The sequence below is a fragment of the Scardinius erythrophthalmus genome (assembly GCF_964197995.2).
Source record: "Scardinius erythrophthalmus genome assembly, chromosome: 1".
Classification (NCBI taxonomy): Eukaryota; Metazoa; Chordata; class Actinopteri; order Cypriniformes; family Leuciscidae; genus Scardinius; species Scardinius erythrophthalmus.
In genome coordinates this window covers 38,761,324-38,786,424 of record NC_138221.1, presented here as the reverse complement: position 1 = coordinate 38,786,424, position 25,101 = coordinate 38,761,324, and the positions used below count along the sequence as shown (strand labels likewise).

Genomic DNA, 25,101 nt, shown 5'->3' with positions numbered 1-25,101 from the left:
CAACATTATCATTATAAACTTGAGCTTATTGGCTGATGGTGCAGGTATTGGTGAATGAGGAAAAGCAACATGCCCCACCTGACGTGCTCTTGGTCCACTGAAGAATCCTCCAGAAGACATGGAGGCTCCCTGCTGCATACTGGCATAACGCAACCAATCCACCACCTTACGACTGACCAGATTCACCTGATCTGGGTTTAGTGACCACAAAATGAATGTTAGCATCTTTGCATTATCCAGATTTAGGTACTGAAATCGTGCCTTTTCAATGCCAGTGAAGTTAACAACTATACATTGGGGTTTAAAAGCCCATTTAGAAAGTCTTGGATTCAAAGTCCTATCTAAAATACATTAAAAATAAAAGTTTTAGTATTCTAAACTTGAAACATTAAGCTACTAAGAACATTCTGGACATTTATTAAAATCACCATGAACCTATTCTTATTTTTTTATGGAATATTGCAGTGTTTATTTTAAATGATTTATCAAGCACATTAGATTTATTTAGTTCATGTGCCCTTGTAATCTTCATAATCGAAATAACTTCCCCTCCCTCTCGCAGTGACATCTCTTCTCTTCTCTGATGACGTGTTTACTGGCACGAGGGCGGGAGAACCTTTCACTCACATGACATCCAATAGAAAACTTCAACCAGCCAATCATGTCAAGTCCCAACCTACATTTTTCCTTGTTCGGGAAGCAGCCGCTTCACTCGGATATACAGTACGTCACAATAGGGAAGAAAAACTATCCCAACTTCCGTTTCATGCCGACTTTAATGCAAATACTGAGACATTCAGAAACTATAATTGTTCAGGTCAACTCCTCACTCAAAATGTTAAGCTGATAACATATTTTGTAATCATTTGTATTAAAATTAAAAAATGCAAAACGGACTTTGCATTAAATTAAATATTTAATTAAAAATTCAAGTGAATATTTGCATTAATAAAACTATTAAACAATATTTTATTTAAAATATTGTTCTTTTGGACCCCACTGTAATTCCTAATGATCCACTATAGTATTGCATTTCATGAATGCGTTTGACTTTACCATCTGTGAGAACGTCTGGATAAACAGTAATCATTTCAGAGAGAATGGGCAGAGCATGTTTAGATATCAGCCCGTCAGACAGCCGAGACTCGAGACTTTTCAGCAGATGGTGGCAAAGGGGGATCACATCTTCTTTATTTCCAGCCTGCAAAAAATGAGATTTAGTTAAGTGTACAGTCATGATCAACACACAAGCTGAACATAAACAGCCTGTGACTCACCTGAGAGAGAACAACACTGGCCACATAGCTCAAGGTCCTGCTGTCCTGACTGAGATCAGAGCAGAGGCTGTGCACGCTGGGAGGAAAACTCTGCCGTATGATGGAGGAGGACAGAACCTGAAGCTGCTCCGGACTCGATGAAGAGCAAAGAACAGTCTGCAGCTTCATCACCAGATCTGATGGAAGCCTGATAGTAATGGAGGAGGTCTTCAATTATTCACTCATAATGTCCTGAAATACACCTTTCCGGTACACTTTTGAAGGGTCAGACAAATGGTTTCATGCCCACGTGCTGTGCAGATGTGTTTTAGATTAATATGACTTACTCTCTGACATGTTTAGTGGCAGAAACTATCAGATGGAGCCTCTGAAGGGAGTCCACGGTTTCTCCACTGACGTCTTTAGTGTGGAGCAGCTTAAATATGCGCCCGCAAAATCTCTGCAGCTCTTCCTCCTTAATTTCTCTGAAATGAATATGAATTCAAGTGAGGAACTTGTCTAACTTAGAAAGGTTCCAGACCAGCCATGAGACCAATACAATAGTTTTTGACAGAAAACGTTTTACTTAAACATTTAGGTTTACCTCGCCTGCTTTATTAAACTCTCCGTCGCGGCAGCATACATCTCGAGGGCAATACAATTACATATCAAAACCCAAAACAATAATTAAAACATTCTCTCCGTCAGCTATGGTGTCCTGATAGCAAATCACATGACAACAATTGGTTCCTCTTTTACGCGTAAGTCGGCCTTGAAAAACTTTAACAAAGGGGGTGGTAGAATTGGCATACACTACTCATATTGTGATTAGACTTTCATATTAATTAGTAGAATATTCTATGGGTACAAAAACATCTGGGTAGAATATTAGGATCTCTCGGTAGATGTATGATCTATATATGGTTCCTTTTGCCAGTCGGTGACAAAATAGTGTAACAAACGTAACCTAGCGTTTCAATTGTTTGTAGTTTTTATAATAGATATATATTTTAAACATCTTCAAGTAACAAACAGATATCATTGTTAAACACAAACACACTCATTCCAGGCAGCATACAATAAATAGTATATAATACTATATTTTTCCGCTAGATTATATGTTTGTTACACTATTTTGTCGCCGACAAGATACGACGTTACCCATGATTTTGTAACGTTACCAGCCATTAGCTGGTAAAATCTAAATTCACCTTATATAACTTATCACATCCATATACTTAGAATGTATTAAATGAAGGCGAGCACTACACGATCAACCTGTGAATCAATTCGAAGTAAACTTAGCTTATGCAAAGAAGGCAAAGAGTGTATTTTGAAATGTTCTTTAATAGAATTAATGCATGTATACTCCAATTCCCCAATGATTGTACATGGTACTAATATATGAATATTTTTTACAGTAATGTAAAAAAGAAAAAAATATTTACCTACCACCTTCTCTACAACAACAAATGGAAATATACTAGGCATATACCCTCAACATTTAACTAAATTACTAAAGGGCGAACTACACTATATAAAAATAAAAACAAACACAACATAAAACACAACAGAATCCTAGCCGAGAAAAGCATTGCAGTGTCAAAGCGCAATACTTTAAACAGATTGCTATTAGAGTTAAACTAAGGAATTAAAATTGCATGTGTAAAAATAAAAGGCACCAGTTCTGACTAAACTAATAAAGCCAGTGTCCAGTGAGGAGTTACATTACAAGATACCTTTCAATCATTCATCTCAATAACAGTCATTTACATATTTTAAATACAAGATCTGATACACCAGCAGCAATTATTATTATTTTTAAATTTGCACGTTCTCATACAAACTTCTTGGATGCAGTAAAAATCAAAGCTGTGATTAGTCAATGGCAAGCTATAAAATTCATTCCTACTGCTTTTTTTATTTTATTTTTTATATAAACCAGTGCAAGAGATCATCATTACATGCGCAAGCAGGCTGCAGCTGAAACTTTGTAGCTCATATTTTTTAATAGTTTGCCTTAACAGGATTTTCAAAACTTATGCTCAGACAAAGACAGGACAGAGTTGCACAGGGTTATAAAGAGTGTTAATGCCACAAAACAAAAACCGAGAAAGAAAATTGTGGAAACAGAAACAAGCAAAGTACCCAGCATATAATAAAGGTGGTAAATGACATGAATAATAAAAGAAACAAAGGCAGGGGCAAAGATACATTGCAAGGCTTAAACCTTCATCCATGGAATCAAGACACAAGATGTCATGATTACAGATTCATTTAAAAGATTAGCCAGTGAAGTATTTTTATTAATTCCAGGTACACCACTGCATAAACTGCATGGACAGAAGAAAAGCCCTCATACACACTGTGTAGTTAAATACACATTAAAAGACAAACCAGTGGACATTCACATATGTATGGCATGATCTCATAAAGCAGGGGGATTTAAGGGGTGTTTTGTGTACAGTGGAAACATATTATATCTTTCAACTTGTTTGAAAAGAGAAAGGAAACCGTTTCAATTAGAAATGTTTAGTGTATAAACACTTGCATATGCAAATAGCAATGAACAGAACAAGCACAAAAAGGAATAATAATAATAATAATCTGAACATCTTTGTGATAAAAATACTCCATGGTTATATATGCGTACAGACACTGTGGCAGATTGTTAAAAAATATATATATATGAAAAACATTTAGGCAGTGACAGTCAATTTTGTATGTTAATTTTGTTAACAATGACAATGTTTGTTTCACCATTCCATTGGTTATTCCATAATGATCTAAAATGAATTTAAGAAAAAAAAAAAAGCAAAAAAAAAAAAAAAAAGCATACAGGCTAGTCATGAAGTTTCAAATAAAAATATACTTCAAATGGAATAGTGGTTCTCTCATTAAGTTTGTTTATTGAAGCCCACATTGTGAAGACATGAAACAAAGGGTAACATCTAATCAACTAGGATCAATCTCTATATTTTTACATTGATATCTGCATTGTTGGAATCCAAATGTTCTTTTAATGCTAATCCAAATGCTTTTAAAACCTCCAAAAGACCTTTTTACTGATGCATTTCTCCGCTGAGCTATAAGAAGTTTTGAAGCTTGCAAATGATGCAAACCCTCACCGGTCTACTTTTATCGTATCGCTCAGTCCCTTCCAGTCACAACACGAATAGTCACCCTCATCTGTTCTTCTAGGGCTCTACAATCCCTCCATTGTTACACAGGCAGGATGCTGCGTTGTTCATTTTTTCTTGCAAGATGTGTTCATTCATTCATTCAAACCTGCGAATTAACTTATTAGTAGGCAAGTTTGATGATGCTGTCTTTAAGTAGTACATCACAATGATTTTTAGCTAGTCCTGAAAGAAGTGGAGCACTAAGGCACTAATAATGAGGATATGTATTTGGTCTGCAGTACAAAAGGTACACTGTACGGCTGTCACTGTACGACTACGTTAGCATACAAACAGTGGCTCACTTCAAGTACTCTAGGGTACTTCACTGCACATTTGTGGTGTGTATAATTTGCAACATACAAAGCGGTTACTGAATTGAATCCTGTTAGTGATTGTCTTGAAAGCACATTTTAATAACTTCGACAATATATATTTACTCTTCTCTTAGTAAAACTAGAAAGTCTCGTTAAAGGCCGACTTTGTGTACATTCCTAAAAAATAGGTTTCTTGAACTCTCAGAAAAATACTGAACATTCATTTAGTGGCTTCTGTGATTATTAAGTGATCACAGAAAGTCAGTGAAGAAACAGCCTCTGCAACAGTTACATTCCTGGGTCTGGAAAAGCATTTGGTATCACGTGCTTGCATTCATCCATTGATGCAATCAGGATTTCTTTTGGCCAAGTGCTCATGGGGATCGACCAATATGACTGAGCTACGTTAAATACAATGAACTTCAATTTGTTGTTATAACAGAACAGCAAAAAAAAAAAAAAAATTATTATCTACAAACACATTCTAATGGTCTAATATATAGTTTAGGGCAAAAGTGGATGCCACGAACAAATAAAGAAACGCTACTTACATTCATTGAGTTCTTTTTAATTTTTCCGCTAAACACAGATCAATTAAGAAATAAGCATTTCTCTAGACAAGTCTCTTTGTAGTAAGCAAGCAAGGTAAGAATCCTCCCCAGAAAAATAATAATGTAGGTTAAAGAACTCCAGCTAGAAAAGGCCTCTATCATATCTATTCATTTCTTGTGGTCTACATGAGTTGTAACATATTATTTCATTAAAGATAGTCTTTTTTTTAACAGAGAGATAAATAAATCCTCACACAGGCCACACAGGTAACTGCAGTGACGCACAGCTTCCTGTGACCCTTTTTATATACTGTTTCAATTCAGAGAGACTCATGGTCTCAGACTGTAATAGCTGCATAGGTATTGGTCCCACCCCATCCCGAAAAGAGGAACTCTCTCTCGCAGATGTACCTTGTGAGGAACTACCTGGGCGCACATGCCTAGCTGGTGTCTTTAAGCACATGTACCTCTCTTCATACTTCTTTCAAACATTCTTACAAGATTAAAAACCCCTACAAATTTAAAACTGTGAGCATTGAATTTTAATGCTGCCAGATGTAGCTCATTGAATTAACCCCCATGATACAAAGACGCTTAACCTCTTCTTACAAAGACATTCGATCAGTTACCCGTGTCGGGCGTTTACAAAACTTTTAAGTTCTCGTTTTAAAGAAAACCAAACACGTGTCCCTCAATATGTTAAACGATATTGTGAGATGTGCTTTAATGATCCGTCATTGGCTCACTCGTTCACTCACTTATTCATTCACTGGCCTCTTGGTTCATTGCAACAATAACGGGCTGAGGGACTGGAGCGACACTGTCCTCCTCCATTTTGGGCCGTTTGAGCTCGGGCTCGTTGATGCTGGACTCGTTGGTTTCCATGCTGGCGGGCCTGTTGACCAGCACGGGTGGGGATGTTGAAGCCTGGGCAGCCAAGATCTGAAGAGGATTGGTAAGGGCTGAGGAGATGGAGACGACAACACAGAGAATAGGTTACAGGTCAATGACAAGCAACAGTGTCTAAAATAAAGCAGTTTTAAACATGTGCCAAGTTCATGTATTCATGTTTATTTTCATATCATTTTGAAAGTCTTTTACACCATTTCTAAAAATGTTTAATAACCATCAAGTTAAAAGTAACAAAACATTTGTATTTCATCACAATTAGTATTTAATTAGTATTGCTTAACGTCTGTTAACCATTTCAGAAGCATGGCAAACTTCTTGTTGAGTACAAAGTAAATAACAAAATTATACAATTAACCAAAAAGTTATGTTTTAAGAGACTTATTGACCTTGGCACACAGTTATTCGGTTTTTTTTTTTCTGCATGTTGGTCACACCACACGACTTTGGATTTGGTGGCAGTATTATTTTAGTATCACTTATATACATTTCTATTTTGTTAATATTTTGAATTTGATATTTATTTTTATATTTTCATTTTTATTTCAGTTAAAGTTTTAGGTTTTTCTTTTAGTTGTGTTTTAGTTTAATTAGTTAGTTACTAGCTGATTTTTATATATATTTATATTTAAGTTTTTTTATATTTCATTTTATTTCAGTTAATGTTTATTATATTTCAATTAATGAATTATAATTTTTTTGTTTAGTTTTAGTTAAAAATAATGTAAACCCTAGACTTAAATTTATATATATATATATATATATATATATATATATATATATATATATATATATATATATATAATTTTTCTTTTTTAAAGAATTTCATTTTTAATGATATCAGGAGAGTTGAGGAGAAATGTGTCTTTTGCTCTCATCAAAAATAATTAAAAAATGCAATTAAATTGTAATTATACAATTAGAACAAGCTTAAAATAGAAAGTTGTATTTAAAGCATTACATGTATGAATTGCATTATGCATTTTTAATAAATTAATAGACCTGGGAAAACAGTAAAAAAAAAAGTCATGCATTGTTAATTAGCAAATCATATCAGTAAAGCACAAGACCAGCTTCATGAACAGTGAATGAACACACATACCGTAAGCACTGGTTGGTACACTGGTGATAGGAAGAGCATGTTTGCCATTCTGAGAAATGGTCTGCACAGGAAGGTGGTGAATGGCGCTCTGCTGGACAACAGTGTAGCTCTGCTGCCCCCTATTGGCCGAGCTTATGTGACTCCCTACAGCCTGAATAACTCTACTGCCAACCATAGGCATCTCATCCACTAAATACACAGAAGATTAACAAAGAGACAGTTAAGTGCAAATTTGAAGACAATAATAGGCATTCCAACAGATTTAGCTAAAAAACTGCTCTGTGATAAAACAAGAAGAAATGGGTTGTTTTACCTCTTTGATCTCCAGGTCCCTCTCCTGAGCTTGAGCTGGTGTTAGCCAGGATGTAGCCATTGGGGGAGCTGGTAGAGGTGGTCACTACACGGACCATGGTGACAGCTGGCGCCTGCTGCACCACATGGATGGCCTGCCCGGAGGCCTGGGAGGAGCTAATGATGGAGGCCGGCATGTAAGTCACAGGCTTGGGGATGGCGGCTGAGGACTGAGATGGTACGGCCATGATTACAGGATGGGCGCTCACTGGAGAGCCTGAGAGACAAGAGGAATCACCAGAGAGTCAGAGAAAATACATTTAGGACTGGAGAATCGACTCTGAATCAGAAGCTTGCCAAGACTGCATAGATATAAATGGTAGTCAGCTACACTCCAAGTTAAAATGATTTATGCAAACTGTAACTGAACAGGAGCTTATGTTGTTTACCGGAAAAGCTCCACAATTTAGGAAAAGCTACACTATTTTCGCCACAGCTGAGCTAATATCATCCTACTAAAAAAATTTAGGTAAGTTAGTATTGTTTCTATTTGGAAACTATGCATCCAAACACTGGCAGTCAGTACCGCTGTGCTATGAAAAGAAGCACGGTCACCTGGTGCACTCTGGGAGTATCGGTACTCGGGCACAGACGCAAGCTTGGAACCAAAGTCATGCTCATGTGACACTGGGGATCCTTCCCGTGACAGACAGTCGGGAGTCTGGAGGCCGCTCGAGTGTGGAGAGAGGAGGCCGGAGTGGGTGGGAGACGCTGGAGCACTCCTGAAACCAACACAATGATCTGTCAGTCATGCACACAGACACATAGCATACAGTAAGGGCCCGTCCACACCAAAGACGATAGCTATAACAACCACGATGAAGATATAGTTATAAAAGTTATTATAAGTAAAAAGAAAAGCAGAGACCCCATCGCAACTACAAGGATAACGACAGAGAAACGATATCGTTGGAATCACATGCTTGAGCAGACGACAAAACTGCAGCGCACGCTTGGAATAAACCGAACGTTATTGTACGTTGCTTTGGTGGATGCTAATATAGTTATTGTTATAGTTCTTGGTGTGAATGGGCCTTAATTCTCATACACACTGTGAATGCAACGCATACATGTTCAGATGTTACAGGCCAAGCAGGGTCCAAAAGTAACTTTGCATCACCTGCCAAAGGCGGATGATTTGAATATAATATTTTTTTTAAGTTAAACTAATTTCTTAAAACGTGCAGACTGAGACAACTTTAAGAAATTAGTGTAAACAGTGTGAAGCTTTCAAAACACTGCTCTGCTTGTGTGAGCAGTGTGAGTTTGAAGCAACACTAGCAAATAATGGCCAAAGTAATGGTGGAAGGGAGCATGTCTGGGAACCCTGTTCAAAACACTCATTATTGACGCAATTTCATTTGGTGCCAATAGGGGCGCAGGAATGACACACTTCGTCTTTAAGAAAATTTCAGCCAATTTCAATTTCAATTTCATAATTGAATAATGATCAAATTTTAATGTGGCATCTCACTAGTCAATTTAAAACTTGATTTTGAATGAGGGTCTCAAATTAACTACCACAAAATTATTTTTTGCATTACATAGTTACAAGAACAGCAAAACTTAAGTATAATAAATGTTATATTTATTCATATTCAATACTAAGTATAATGAACTAATAAATGAGCAACAATTTATACAATTATTAGTATTATTATTATTATTTTTTTTTTATATTAATGTTCCTTCATAATCTATTAACTAATGTTAATCTCTACAATGTGAAATGTTAAACAACAATAACTACATAGTGATATATCAAAAGTGACAGTAAAGATATGTATATCACATTATATATATATATATATATATTTTTTTTTTTTTTTTTTTTTTGACATTTGAGCTTCTGCAAGAACCAATAAAGCTCATTCTCGTGTTACGCAGCACGTTTGAGCTTCAGCAAGAGGTTTGTTCTCACGCATCAAGCAGGTTCGGCTGATCTTCTGTTTAGGTTCGCCGATCAGTGTTTACATGTGAATAAAAGCCTAAATTCAATCTGTTCATCATATAAAGCAATCGAGTCACTTCAGAAAATTTGGAATGACATTTGGTTGAGTAATTAATAGAATTAATGATTAATGATCCTTCGATACATTTTTTTATGAAGGTCTTGTATGATCCCACATCAGCCAGTCTTCTGGTGAAATGGTACTTTGTTTGCAATTTTGTTCCTCATATCTTTGCTATCCTGGCTTAACGGCATGAACGGTAACAATATCCACACTTGAGTTACTAACATCAGCCAATGTTTGAATCATGCATTAGAGTTCATTTTGGACCCAAGTCTAATGCAAGCTTTTACAGAGTGTGTAAAAACAGAGAACACAAAGTTGGGTCTAACTGATGCTGCTTTACCATGTGGCTGACGAATGAAAGGGATCAAATTCAAACAGACTTACTTTGTTCTGCCCAGTGAAGAAACGGACAGATGGGGAAGAAAGAGGGAAACAGAAGAGGCTAAGCAGGCTTCTATTACATCAGACAGTGTGAGTGTCATAAGGGGGTCGGCGGAGGGCGTGCTGGGTTAAAAGCGGTTGTCTGAGACATCTCACCTGGAGGACAGCGGGCCGAAGGGCGTGCGGAAGCAGGACACCCCTCTCTGCCGACGCTTTCTGAAGGCCTGCTCCACCAACTTGGCCTCTGATGAGGGGTCCACGCGCCAGAACGAACCTTTGCCTGGCTCTTCCTGTGAGCGCGGCACTTTAATAAAGTAGCGGTTGAGAGACAGGTTGTGTCTAATGGAGTTCTGGAGAGAAAGGAGATTAAGGGCATGCAAATTAGCACACAAACATGACAGACATAAAAACAACAATTTTGGCAGATAAACTGACCTGCCAGCCCTTGTCGGCCGTCCTGTAGTAGGGATAATGCTTGGTGATGTGAGCGTAGATGCCACTTAGTGTTAGCTGTCTGTCCGGTGCAGACGAGATGGCCTGGACTATCAGCTGAGCGTACGAGTATGGAGGTTTGGACTCATCCTGAAGGAAGAGTGGACAGTTAATCTTGGGAACAAACACAATGACCATGATTGACATGTGTTTGGATGCTGGAGGCTCTTACCTTAGGACTGTCTCCTCCCGTGGCTTCAGTGCGCTGTTCTGACACAGCCTTGGCAGCAAACTCAGCTGCCAGCTGGAGATCTGAGGTGATGTTGCGGCCGTAGCGGTATCCCGAAGAACCTGCGCCCCGAGGGCTCGCTGGGCAGGAATTGGGAACGCTAAGTAGAGAAAGGATGGACAGAAAGGTGTGAGGACATTATTTATTAAACAGGCCAGAGATTTCACAGACTGATGAAGTGTTTCCACAGTTCATAACATCGTAAATCTAGAAAAGTTTTTATATTTATATAGATTTTTAAAATGTAAATGTACATTTATTACACTATACCTTGTTTTATATTAACTTGTTGAGGCTGATGTGCAGGTGTTTCTAACACAAAAGCTGAAGGATTTGACATCTTTCTTTCTTCTGACCACTGTAATCAATCTCTCAATATTTCTTTTCCTGTTTTGGCAAGTCTTATAAACGCCATCATGATTTTTTTTCCTTTTGCTCTTGGAGCAAATGGTAATGCAAAAAAATATATATATTTGTTGTAGTTTTCGTTCACCACTGTAGAAGTATACCCAACTCTGACTTTTGCTTCTGAGAACACTGGAAAAAATGTGACAGTCTATTCCAGTTTAAATGTTTTAGTGCTTCCTATACACTAACAAAGCATGGTATAATGTTAAAATACACAAGAAACCCATAATTTAAAGCATAAACATAAACATTACATGCATTGAAATTATTCTGGTGTGATTGAATCACTAACATTTTCTGTGCAACGTTCTATACACTACCATTCAAAAGTTTGGGGTTGAGATCTTTTTTTGTCAAAACGTTTTTGATACAAGTCTCTTTTGCTCAGCGAGGCTACATTTAATTTATCAAAAATACAGTAAAACAGTAATATTGCGAAATATTATTACAATTTAAAACAACTTTTTATCTTACTAAAATGTATTTGAAATCATCCTTGCTGAATAAAAGTATTAGTTTCTTAAAAATAATAGTGATAAAAATAAAAAAATGGCAGTTTTACAATAAAGATAAAAATATATATACTTATGTAAACTTATGTCATCATGACCAGTTGTAAAGTAAACCTGGCTACTTTCACTAGGTAATATTTGCAGAAGAATCAGGAAGGGACAATGAAGGGATGTGACGAGGATGCACTATAAAACAAAAAAAAAAAGAGCATCCACAAGTACATATCCAATTATCAAGCAATAAATATTCAGAACACACCTGATATCAACTAATATGGTCCTAATATATTGCCAATTTCTATACCTAGTTATTCATGAAGCACTGTTTGCTTAAAGTAATAACGCAGAACCACATCCATCTAGAACACTTTTCAGCTCAAGTCACTTTTGTGCAAAAATCCAAGCATAACAATCTTTTTTTGCAGTCTGTGTTTTCAACCCTCCCGCTTGCTTGCCTTCTGGCTCCATTTTATCTGTATTAATTACATGTGTTGCTCTAAACATGTTTCCTGTTTGTTGTTCATGATTGCCTGTGGTAACCGACAGCAGATTACATGTTGAAAATAACCCACAACATTATAATCCATTTTATAACCCTTGTTATGCACCTGACATGATACACAATGTGCCAGTAGGTGGCCCTGAGCCCTAAAAAACAAACCATTCAGATAAACAAGCAAAACAATTACTGAGCCATTAGCCACAGGGTTTCCGAAAGGTAACGATAATAACTGTATTATTTAGGCTGAAACTGACAGAAAGACATCCTGAGCAGTGCTATTTTAAGGCTTTCGTTTATTGTCAACATATCAGTAAGTCTCCCATAACGCAGACACACCCCACCATTCCTTAACTCGCTGTGTTATTTTTTACCGCTGGCTTTCTGACAGCAGGGCACAACAGAGTGCTCAGATAAGGCTGTTGTGCTGCAGGCTTCATTGTGTTGTGCGGGCAGAGACAAACAGGCCTCTCTGAGCGGCAAGGGGAAGGCAATTGTGTGTGAGTGTGAGGGCACAGCGGGCGGGGTGCATTGGGTTGAAGTCCAGTCCTGAGGCAGCATTTTCACAACAGCTGGACCGTATTACAAAAACACCTTAAGGACAAGCAAAAAGACAACTAACACCTCTTCCACATAGACTTCTGTACTAAAAATGGATTACGAATATGTAAAAAACAAAATTCAAAGGCGAAATGTTTGAAATAAAAACCTAAAGGAATGTGTACAGGATTCCAATTTGGATTTATATCCTAAATTAGAAAAACATCCCAAAGGATACTAATGGGATCAAATAAAATACCCCCCCATTTACATTTAGTATCAAATGGCCATACAACATAGTACCAAACTTGATTATGACACAAAAGTTAACCAAATGTCCTTTAAAAGGTACACTTTTTTTTGTACAAAATTAACAAATTTTAAATAATGAGTCAAAACATCAATCCTTTTTCCAAAATGTGTTTTTGTCTTACCCTGATTCACTATTATAAGTAAGGGATAATGTATAGAGAGGTGGTCGTTATAGCGAATAACAACCCCGACAGGCTGAACAGGACCCCGACGCGAAGCGGAGGGGTCTTGAATCAGCCTGAAGGGGTTGTTATTCGCTATAACAACCACCTCTCTATACATTATCCCGCTTATTACATGGCTACCTACAAAATAAATAAATAATTTGACATGAATTATTGATTTAAAAAGGAGTTTATTGATTTAAAAACGAATGTATTGCTTCCGCCAAAGAAAATAGTCTGTTCCGCGTCCATAGCAACACGCTGTTTTTCATGGCAACGGTCTGTTATACTTCGCAGCGGTCTGTTATCAAGAAATAACAGACCACATTCTACATTAGAATTCAACCAAGCCATGTAATAAGTGTTTATAATTAGACTGGCAGGATGATTTTCACAGGAAATTGCATACATGCGTCACTGGCCCATGCATGTCTCGTCATTTACATAAATAGAGAAAAGTTGCTCCAGCTACTTAGACATGTGTATGGTGTGGCAGTAGGCTTGGGCGGTATTGGAATTTTGATACCGTAAAACCTCCTCCCTATTTTACCGGGGTATACGGTATTACCGTGACTAATTAAAAATTATGACATAATGGGCTCAGATGGCGTCACCAAACTGTTGGCTTGTGCCTACACCGTTCAGAAACTGAATGCCAGATCAAAAAAAATAAAAAAATAAAAAAATAAAATCAAGCCGTGCACGTTGTGTCTGAGTCCGGCCGACGGCATTAACTGTTATTAGCTAGGATGCAATTCATGAAAATTGGGCACTTCTGGAAAAGTTTTTGATTTTTGGCAGGGTGTTAGGTATAGGCCTAAGGTTTTCAAAAATCAATGGATACAAGTTGGGGTGGTCCCCCTAGTGGCAGTTATCCATAAAATCCAAATTGTCCCCCGCCGAAATAATAAAAGGTTATATCTCAGCTTCCTTTAGTCTTAAATTGTTGTATAATGTAATTTTTTCTATTTTGTTTGAAACAAGGTGTAACGGTGAGGCAAAGACTAGGCGGAGAGAGAACCCACATGCAAGTACTACTTTAATGAAACAAACAGGAAATCCAGGGCAAACAACCAAACTCAGGACAGGAACAAGGAACAGCTACATCTACAACGACCGACAAACAACAACTGAAGCACAGAGATTTAAATACACAGGAAAACAAGCTAAACAAGATAACAAGGGGGCGTGGCCAATAAGAAACACCTGGGGAGAGTGTTTCTTATTGGCCACTCCCCAGGAAAGAATAGTCCAGGAGGGTGGTGGAGCGGAGGCGGACCCGGGGGCGGGATGGAGGGCCTGGAGACTGCGGCAGGACGTGTGCCAGGGCGGAGCAGGCAGTTCAGGCGGCCAGGGTGGACCAGGCAGTTCGGGGGACCAGGGCGGAGCAGGCGACCAGGGCGGGGCAGGCGGCCAGGGAGGAGACGACCCTTCAGGAGGCCAGGGAGGAGACGACCCTTCAGGCGGCCAGGGAGGTGACGACCCTTCAGGCGGCCAGGGAGGTGACGACCCTTCAGGCGGCCAGGGAGGAGACGACCCTTCAGGTGGCCAGGGAGGTGACGACCCTTCAGGCGGCCAGGGAGGTGACGACCCTTCAGGCGGCCAGGGAGGTGACGACCCTTCAGGCGGCCAGGGAGGAGACGACCCTTCAGGCGGCCAGGGTGGACCAGACAGTTCGGGGGCCAGGGCGGAGCAGGCGACCAGGGCGGGGAAGGCGGCCAGGGTGGACCAGACAGTTTGGGGGACCAGGGCGGAGCAGGCGACCAGGGCGGGGCAGGCGGCCAGGGAGGAGACGACCCTTCAGGCGGCCAGGGAGGAGACGACCCTTCAGGCGGCCAGGGAGGTGACGACCCTTCAGGCGGCCAGGGAGGTGACGACCCTTCAGGCGGCCAGGGAGGTGACGACCCTTCAGGCGGCCAGGGTGGACCAGACAGCTCGGGAGGCCATGGCAGTGCAGCCTCCATAGTCCTGTCAAGGGACACACTAACAGACACCGGCTCGGGAACAGGAACAGACACCGGCTCAGGAACAGGAACAGACACCGGCTCGGGAACAGGGACGAACACCGGCTCAGGGACAGACACCTGCTCAGGGACAGATACCTGCTCAGGGACAGACACCGGCTCAGGGACAGACACCGGCTCAGGGACAGACACCGGCTCAGGGACAGACACCGGCTCAGGGACAGACACCGGCTCAGGGACAGACACCGTGGTGGCGGCCATCTTTGCTGAGGGCTCAGGTTCAGGCGTGGCGGCGGCCATCTCTGCTGAGGGCTCAGGTTCAGGCGTAGCGGTGGCCATCTCTGCTGAGGGCTCAGGTTCAGGCGTAGCGGTGGCCATCTCTGCTGAGGGCTCAGGCGACGGCCATCTTGTCCGGAGACACTGGCTCGGTGGACGTGACGTGAACAGTCTCTGGATCGGCGGACGTGACGTGAACAGTCTCTGGCTCGGCAGACGGGACGTGAACAGTTTCTTGTGTGGCAGGCACGACGTGAACAGTCTCAGGTTCGATGGCCACGACGTGATGCGTAGGCTCGGCAGGACTGACGTGAAGTGCAGGCTCGGCAGGGCTGACGTGGAGCTCAGGCTCAGCAGGGAGAAACTCTGGCAGGGCGGTCTCGGCGGGACGAGACTCAGGCTGAACAGGCATGACGTGAATGACGTGATAATCAGGTATGACGTGAAGGTACTCAGACTTGGCAGGCATGACGTGAAGAGCAGGCTGGACGGGCGTGACGTGAAGAACAGAGCTTATCCGAATGGCAAAGTCAAGATATTGAGCTAGAGTGTAGTGAGGGGTCTAGAGTTCTCTTTTATGCAGGCACCATTCTGGTTTTTATCGATACCGGCCACTAGGGGGACCACCCCAACTTGTATCCATGGTATTTTAAAAACCTTAGGCCCATACCTAACACCCTGCCAAAAATCAGAAACTTTTCCAGAAGTGCCCAATCTTCATGATTTTTCACGTATTCCTTCCCAGCTATATTATGAGCCCGAGCCCACCATTATTCAACATAATATCTGTGTGCGTGCAACAAGCAAGAAGTGCCTTTGTAATCCGGTGACGCGTGTCCATTGATTTTTATTAATAAAACTTTTCTGCAAAGATGGAAGTTGACGATCGCCATCTCTGTAGTGAACGCGCCTATAGAGAGAAATGCACATCATTGATCAATCTGATTTATTTTCGTTTTGAATTGTTTCGTTTAAAGAAATTGACGATCGCCATCTCCATAGTGAACGATAGAGAGAAATGCACATCATGGATTACAGAGAGTAGGCTAGTCTATTTCTTTTCTTTTCGTTTTGTATGGTTTCGTTTACTGAAATTGATGATCGCATCTCTGTATGAACGCGCCTAGAGAGAAATGCACATCATGGATTAAATAATCAGAGTGGCCTTTTTCTTTTCGTTTTGAATTGTTTCGTTTAAAGAAATTGACGATCGGCATCTCTGTGAACGCTATAGAGAAAAATGCACATCATGGATTAATCAGAGAGTAGCCTACCCTATATTTCTTTTCGTTTTGAATTGTTTTGTTTAAAGAAATTGACGATCGCCATCTCTGAGTTTCGGTTAATTTATGAGATTTCAATGCAAGTGACCGTGGCATGCCAGCGCCCATCATGTCATGATTATATTAAATCCAGGCAATTTGGTTGATGAAAAATTTATTAAAATTAAGATACAATTTATACAAAACGAAATTCGTTTTAAAGAGGCCTTTTACAAAACGAAATTTATTGAAGTGGTCAAATCGTCTGACTCCCGATGCATCCCATCTTATTTGTGCTGTTCACTTTTCATAATCAACAAAGATGGAAAAAATAACATTATAATATTTTAACAAATACGAAACTTAATGCGCTTATTTAATGAACTCGAGAACAAAATGCATCCTGGCAGTAGTGAGTGGGTGGTAGTTTCGGAGATGCGACATTAGGTTAGAGGTGTTTACATCTCTCGCGGTCACCTTTTTATGGCACAATTTACAAATTGCCTCGTCAGTATTTACCGCCTCTCCCTTCTCATTTGGCTGGAACCAGAAATATTACCAAACTGCAACCACACAAGCATTTTTAGGCAATAAATAAATTATATATATTATAGGCTATATGCTATTTTAAGATCCCGATCCCGCGGTATCCGATATTACCGTAATACCGCCCAACCCTATGTGGCAGTAAGATAAGTTAGCTGTCACAACGAGCGAGAAAGGTTGACATGGAGCAGCTAAACCTCGAACCTCCGGGGAATCACCAGTTTAAAAAAAACAGCTAACAGAGGAGAGAATGCTGGGAAAAAGAGAATGTGACAAAGCTCGTAATAAAACAAGAATCAACATTGCCTTGGCTTCACGGAGATGGCGAGAACTGAGGGATGTGAAAGCGACGCGGAGATGGGGTTTCTGTTACTCAACAGGTGAGAAAGGTATTTTACTGAACAGATAAATTACCATATGTAGCTCTCCAACAGAGTTCATTGTAAAGCATCAACCAAAACAATGTTCTTCCGCAAAATCCATGCAGTTTTTTTTTGCATGCGCTAGAGGGACAAAAGTTACAATGTACCTTTAAAATCAATCACTGAATAGTTTTAATATTATCAAGATTAATATATTATTAAATAAATGAATAAGTAAAAAAAAAAAAAAAAAAAAAATTTATATCGGCAACTATATTTATTATTTTCATTTAACATTGTTTTTTTCCTGCTGTACAAAACAGAACTGACCAGTTACTACGTTTTTTATGATGAACTCACTGAAATGTTTTGGGTCTAAAATTATGCATTACGCAATGCATTTATATTCAAAGGAATAACAAGCTGCCAATTTTAGTGGTACTCAAATTCAAAACACATTGTAGTATAAACAATGAGGTTGGTAAGCCACATGATTCCAAAGGGTCATGTGCAGTAATGATTTACAGAGGACAACTATTTAACCAATTGATCATTAACTCACTAAACTAACAGACATCTTTTCTGAATCAAAAAATGATTCAACCCAAATTCTAGCCAACTTTTAGTTTTATTAATTTTATTAGTCAATTTATTCAATAATTTAATGCATATTGTAAGATTTTTGTAAGACTTTTTCAGCATTTGTTTATCTAGGTTATTGTTAATTTCTATCATCTACAGTACCATTCAAACGTTTCAGGTGAGTAAGATTTAAAAATAAAAATGAAATTAATAAATGTATTCAGAAAGGATTCAATAAATTAACCAATGCATTAGGAAGTGACAGTTAAGACTTTTACATTAAAATGACATGATAATAACAGGACATGTTTCTTATTAGAATGATTTCTGCTGGACATTTTTATTTTATTTTATAAAATAAAAATAATGAATGTATTGTGAACAAACTTGAATTAACAAAAACAATAGTATATTTATAACATTAACAGAGTAATAAATGCAGTAAAAATAGTTGTTAGTTCATGATACCTAATGCAATAACTGTTTTTAACAAATTGAACCTTATTGTAAAGTGCTATCGCCTTACCCAAATGATTTTGAAGCATAAAGAAAAAACAGACAGTAAGGTCAAAAATGTGCAAAGAAGCTGGTATTGCTGGTTGTACTGTGTACATGGCAGTTGTTCGAGCAGCTCCATGTGTGTGGAACTCAAAGCTTTACACACATCTGCTGTTTGAGCAGCAGGCTGACAATCTGGGAAATGTCCCTAATCCATCACTCCACACAGACTGAAACTTACAAGAGAAAACTATTACAGTAGAAACTGCAGCTCAGACGTGGATAACCAGTTCCAAAGCTTGTAGAGCTGAATAGAAGGAAATATTCCCCCCAGTAAGGGAAGAGGAATCAGGAAGGACAGAAAGCATGTGTCTGTTTATGTTGGGTGTAGGAGCAGGCCAATGAGTGGGATGAGGGGGGTGTTTGGAGGCCTCGGAAAAAGGAAACTATCTGTGGCTCAAAACACCAAACCACAACACTTTCCAACCGACCAATCAGGGAGCTCCAAGCTCAGCACATGCCATATATGGTATGTGGACACAGCATGCTTGCTTTGAGAGCCACACGTGGTGCAGAAGAGCGGAGAGGCCGCCAGGGGCAGGCTTTTCCTACCACTATTGTATCTACTTAGATACACAATGAAGCAGACAGCTTCAAATACCAATCAAAATCAAGCATCTCCTTTTGCATGCAAATTCTGATGCTTCAGTGTAAATGCAGGAATGCACTCTGGAAACATACTGACATGTGACTTTTGCTTAAATTGACTGACATAATATGAATATGCAAAACCTATTGTTCTGTAATCTTTTTAAAATGTCATATTTTTGCATATGTATTTCACCAAATACATTAGGTGCTGTAAATATCTGCTCATGTTTTCATTTCTATGCAGACGACCTGCATTTCAAAGACAAGATGAGAACAAAAATTACTTTCAAAAAGATCTGGAAAAGAACTGGTTCTCTAATGAAACCGTTTTTGGTCATACTTTAGTTTTTTCCAATTCTCACTATTTACTAAATATTAATTACAACTTTTGCCTCAAACTCCCAATTACTGCTTATTAATAGTTGATTAACTATTATTAATTAATATTAAGGGATGTAGAATATGTTCATGCAGAACAAGGCATTAATACGCGTTTTATAAGTACTTGTTCATAATAAACCCATCTCCATACCGGTGTGGTCTTCAACCAGATGGAAATGGATAAACAATCTGAATGTTCTGATCCAATCTGACTTCTGACCTGTAATGCTGCCTGGATCATAATCATACACTGTTCATTCGTTGGCCAGAGGAGAACCGGCCCCCGACTGAGTCTGGTTTCTTCCAAGGTTTTTTTTCTCCATTTTGTCACCTGATGGAGTTTTGGTTCCTTGCCACTGTTGCCTTGGCTTTTGGCTTGAATGGTTAGGGACACTTAATATTCAACAATATTATTGATCTGCCTGCACTGACACCATTATATGAGAACTGAACTGGACGATGGTATCGCTGTTTTCTCCAGATCGGTTATATATGAATAAATTAACCAAATTAACTTTTTTACAACAAAAATAAACCATCACTGAACTTACTTAAGCTGGACTATGATGTTATTTTCTTCTAGATCTGCTGTAAAGCAGAAACAAACTTTGTTGAATTATTCTCCTGTTATCACTGTAAAGCTGCTTTGAAACAATCTGTATTGTAAAAAGCACTATATATAAATAAAGGTGACTTGAGATGACTTAATCAACAGCCAATATCCTATATGCAAGCTAATAAGCAACCAGTTAACAGTGAGAATTGGACCCTAAACTAAAGTGTTAGCATAGTTTTTTTTCTCTGTGTGGCCGTTCGGTACGAGGTCATACCTAATAGTTCCTGTCGGCGAAGGCAGGGGACTCATCATACTTCTGAAGTCATTTTCAGGAATGCTGATTTTCAGCGGAGATATTTGTGGGTAAAGGGGTCTCACAGGGGATACAGGAGCCTCCTCCTTCTGTGTCTCCTTGTGGTAGAGCACTGTAAACTGAATCTTTATCACCGTGCTGGGAAATCGAAATGTGCACCTATAGAGAAGGACAAAGACACATTAAGGCATAAGGCGTAAAATTATTTTACATGAACCTAAAGATCAGTGAAATATGTAGGTGGTGCTTTTCGTCCAGCAAACCTTGCAAATCAATAAATAAGCAGCAGCTTTTGACTATCGCTCACAAATTTGGGATTGGTAAGATTTATAAAATAAAATGCACTTGGTTCAACGGTAACCACCACACTATTCAGAAAGAAAAGAGATGGTTTGCTGCTATATTGAAAATATGTCCTTGAAAGGTTTGTATGGAATTTCAGATTGATAATCTGACTTTTACTTTGTCATTAAAAATTATTTGTGGGTAGTGAACGCAAAATAAACAAACAAAAAAGGCAAAAAAATCTAAATTACATAATTGTTTGGCTATGTTTCTGCTTGGGACCAACAAAACATGAACTTTGGAGTAAAAAAAATGAACCCTCCCTTCCACCCCTTTTTCTGTGATTTTGAATTGTCGGCAGTGTAGCCAGAGAGAATAATGAATTGGTGCACCGCCTCCACTGGACGTATTTACACAAGTGCTGCACCAGGAAGCCACTTTTAATGCTACAGCATACACACTGCAGTTGTTTTGAATGGCTGGCTTGGCATGCACCCATTACGGGTTCAGTCTGTCCGTGTTTTCACAGCAGTCTGCAGGAATAGCCGCTCTGACCTCCATGACAACAAGCTCCACAGATCTATTCCGCATTGATAAGACAGATGGCACACACCAAGACACATAGTAAAAGCAACTCTGATAAGAATGAAGACGACAAATAGTGATTTTAATAAAATCTGAGATAGCCTAACAGTAGCACATCCATGTAGGGAACTTCAGTCTGATCTAGTTTATCCACTTCTCAATCATTAGTGTTTACATTTAAGGCTAAAAACTGCTTTGTGATTGTTACAGAGATAAATAACTAGCCTATTCGTGCTGCTTAACTTTTAACTTGGTGTAAGCAGAACAACTAAATCATGGGAAAAGTAACAGCTCTTTTAATTTTTTTTCGGTCATTAAAACACTTTTTACAGTGTTTATGTCTAAATAAATGTAAATTTAAAGTTGAAAGTACAAGTTTAAATACAAATTCAAATTTAAAAACTAATTAAAAATTGAAAGCTCGATCATTCGAAAACTTATCAAAAGCACTTTGTATTGAGAACTGTAATAGTTTACACTTCAGACCAATCAAAACAAAGACGACAATTGTGTACAAAATCCAAGCATTTCAAGCATTTCGATGTCATGTAACTACTCAAACGTAGTTGTTCAAGGTACTACATTATAGTATCACTAGGTTTTCCCCTCTGTTCTTTGTCTTCTAAAGATCATAAAGTGGTTACTACTGATATGTGTCATAAATGCAGCCTGTATCTCAGATCTGCCCACAAAAATCATGTGGTGGATCCAGCCTCTGTCGTGCACACCGTTCCTGTGGTCGTAAAGTGAAACGATTAACTTTTCATGTTTATATTTTAACCAATCCTCAGCGCCAACCTCAAAACAGACACTTAAGGGTCAGTAAATTTATACTATAAAGATGTACCCTTTTTGAATCCAGATCCATTGACAGGTCCAGACCTGGGGCTAAATGGTTACTTGACCCAAAAAAAAGAAAAAGAAAAAAAAATTCTGTTATTGTTTACACAGCCTCATGTTATTTCAAACTTTCTGCATTTCTTCAATGGAACACAAATGGATTTGGTTACATTTACTTTCATTGTATGGTAAAAAAAAAGAAAGAAAATTAATTCCTTCCACTGAGGAAATAGTCATACAAGTTTAAAACAACTTGAGGGTGAGTAAATTCTTATTTTGGGGTGAACTATCCCTTTAACTGGTTTATTCACTTCAACAATAGCAGATTAATACACATACTGTCAGATTATGCAGGGCCCAAAAAAGTTCGAAGCTGGAAAATCCATTTAAAGTTTAATTTTCCCTTTCTAATTTGTACATTAAAGACACTGAAATGATCTTGAAGTCAGTTTCTGACAGCTCTCGTGGCTGCACTTGCATGCGGTTTAGTCGGATTATGCAGGCACTGCATGCACGTTAATTTAATCTCTTGTATGTGTGGTGCATTAGCTCTCTGGGTGAATGGGTGCTTGCCATCTGGCTAATTTAAGGAAACGGATCTCATTTTTGTAACTTACTCCCTCGGCAGGAGAAGTGGAGGTGCGCCTCTCCTCTGGAAAACGCCGTCGACAAACACACCGTTCTTGCCGAGACAGCGCAAGTAGAAATGCGGCTCCTCGAAGGTGATCTGCAAATGTCTCCTGGATATGAAGCTCGAGTGGCCCATGTTGACATCCACGGAGCCGTGCGACGAATTCCGCCCCACGGTCACCGTCTTCTGGCGCATGACGAACTCGAAGTCCCTGCCTTCCAGGCGAGCGAGGGCCTGCGACGGAGGGGAGAGGGGCATGGATGATATGATCCCGGGCGAAGTCGAGGAGGAGAAAGTGTACACGGGCGGGATAGAAATAGCCACCGGGCTACAAGGAGCAGATTTGAGGGCCAGCAGGGCTCTCGCTCCGGTATCATCCCCAAAATCAGCCATTTTGTTGAAAAACACAGAGGGGATTGCAAGCGCAACGGCTGTGTGTTGGTAGGGTTCACTGTGTTGCTGTTGGTGGTGGTAGTCAAAACATGGAGATGGCGCGTGGAAAACACGTCGTGGATTATCGGACGGGAGCGTGGTGCGCTTTAAACACTCGCGTACACTTCACTCGTTTTAAAACAGTTAGCACGAAATAATGCGATGTTCTTGATACTTTTCGTAATTGTTATCTGTGATGATTCTTTTTTTCTCTCGACAATTTCCCGAGGTCTCGCACTAAGCTCTCCGGCAAATTAAAGGTTAATATTGTTTCAGTTCCTGGAACCGGACGACACGTGCGTTACATGCGGCAATACAAAAAAAAGATGATTTGATGTCGATTGCAAGCGCGGTTGCTCGTATTGTAACTAAATACACGTGTGTTTTGATCTGCAGTGCTCCTCGTTCGCTGTGAAAAACATTTAGAAAGGTCAAAATAATGTGACGTGGTTGGAGAAGTGACGTCACGGCGCATCGACCATTCTGCGCTCTTTCTGTTTATAAACAGAGAAAGAACAAGGCCGAGGAAAACCCCGGATGATGGACTTTCGCAAGGACACGTTCGAATTCATTTTAAAATACATTATACATTAATAGGAAATCTGTGTTCTTTCAGGGATGGGGAAGGACATTTCTTTACTTATGATGATTTCTTTGTGGAAAATACAATAGGCCTATATCACGTGTACTCGGAAATGATGTGTCTTTGTTAAAATCTAAAAGCCCTGCTTGTTTGGTTCAGTTGGTCAAAGTAAAATATCTGTAATTTCTGGTCTTAATTTTACGGAGGAGAGCTATAAGAAAAAAAGGTTTTAAGAACATTTGTAAATACACAGACTTCCACTTCTAAAGTTAGAAATAGATCCCTTGTTTTTGGTTTTCCTAACGAGAAAGTGATTTCTCTCTTTTTTTCCGCTTCTACCCAAGGTAAAATGTTCAGTTTAAAATGATCAACAATATGTATCCTTGTAATGAGTTCCTCAGACACATATTTAATTTGGATTGTAATGAGTGCACCTTTTGTGAAGCAGACGTTGAGTCATTGAATCATTTATTTTATTTATGCAAATTTTCAAAAAATAATCTGGGTTGACCTTTATGTTTGGTTAAGTTTGAAATATGTTATACCTGACTTTGATTTTAAAACTATAAATATTGTATTTTACTCTGAATTATTTCATACGTAAATGCAGATAATACTCCCAAAAATACTCCCACACTCTCTAAATGTATTTCTAATGATTAACCCCCTTTTGTGATATTTAATTAGCCTATTTTTCTTTTTTCCTTTTAATGTTTCTTTGTTGATTTTGTTTATTTATTCACTGTTTTGCTGCTATTTGGACTTCTTGGAATTGTAATAAGCTTTGTCCAATTGAGGCTTGTTCTGTAGGCTATTTGTATGTTCTTTCAAACAATTAAAAAATATTTGCCATCAGTTTACTGCAAACTGTGGTCTACAGATGGCAGCAGTGTGCTTAGCATGTCATTATCAAAGAAGATTGTACATGGATGTTCATGGTGAGAACCAGTCTGGTGAGAGCAGTAAAGAAGGTTAAAACTGCGCAGTTTCACTTGCCAACACAAGGTGTCTGTCTTCACTGGTGCATCGACAGTTGTGCTCTAACCACAAAATAAAGCTGAAAAAAAAATGTTGCATGCTATTAAAATGTTGAGGAATTTATGATTTTTAAGCGATTAAATAAAATGTCATTGG

At 39.0% G+C, this 25,101-nt stretch overlaps 2 protein-coding genes across 6 annotated transcripts in view; both read right to left on the bottom strand.

Annotated features, from left to right (window-relative positions):
• Positions 1–6,185, bottom strand: part of ap5z1 (adaptor related protein complex 5 subunit zeta 1) — a 19,929-nt gene extending 13,744 nt beyond the window's left edge. For 3 of the 4 annotated variants that reach the window (XM_081378560.1, XM_081378557.1, XM_081378559.1), the window contains exons 1-5: positions 1,861–2,019; positions 1,604–1,741; positions 1,278–1,464; positions 1,057–1,201; positions 79–191 (exon numbers count right to left, since the gene is read on the bottom strand). In XM_081378560.1, coding sequence (XP_081234686.1) covers positions 79–191; positions 1,057–1,201; positions 1,278–1,464; positions 1,604–1,741; positions 1,861–1,901 — 624 coding nt within the window. In that variant the 5' untranslated portion in view covers positions 1,902–2,019. Of the gene's footprint in view, positions 1–78; positions 192–1,056; positions 1,202–1,277; positions 1,465–1,603; positions 1,742–1,860; positions 2,020–6,061 lie in introns of those variants that run through there. The other variant, XM_081378558.1, reaches the window with a different exon arrangement.
• Positions 1,638–25,101, bottom strand: foxk1 (forkhead box K1). Of its 2 annotated transcripts, XM_081378588.1 has the most exons (10): positions 22,939–25,101; positions 20,573–20,770; positions 10,729–10,885; positions 10,500–10,646; positions 10,221–10,414; positions 8,221–8,387; positions 7,628–7,882; positions 7,315–7,503; positions 6,062–6,265; positions 1,638–1,741 (listed from the first exon to the last, which is right to left on the bottom strand). In XM_081378588.1, exons 1-9 carry the CDS (start codon positions 23,343–23,345, stop codon positions 6,066–6,068), a joined length of 1,914 nt encoding a protein of 637 aa, XP_081234714.1. In that variant the 5' UTR covers positions 23,346–25,101; the 3' UTR covers positions 1,638–1,741; positions 6,062–6,065. The 2 variants fall into 2 exon arrangements, with proteins under 2 accessions (XP_081234714.1, XP_081234713.1); XM_081378587.1 differs by lacking the exon at positions 1,638–1,741 and having other exon boundaries at positions 2,598–6,265.

Bases quoted from the DNA above. Each gene is read 5' to 3' on its own strand.
- foxk1 (XM_081378588.1), bottom strand. From the start codon at position 23,345: ATGGCTGATTTTGGGGATGATACCGGAGCGAGAGCCCTGCTGGCCCTC. The intron at 8,388-10,220 runs GTGAGATGTCTC...TGTTGGTTTCAG, and splicing joins TTCGGCCCGCTGTCCTCCAG to GAGTGCTCCAGCGTCTCCCA. The intron at 7,504-7,627 runs GTAAAACAACCC...CTGTGTATTTAG, and splicing joins GGGACCTGGAGATCAAAGAG to TGGATGAGATGCCTATGGTT.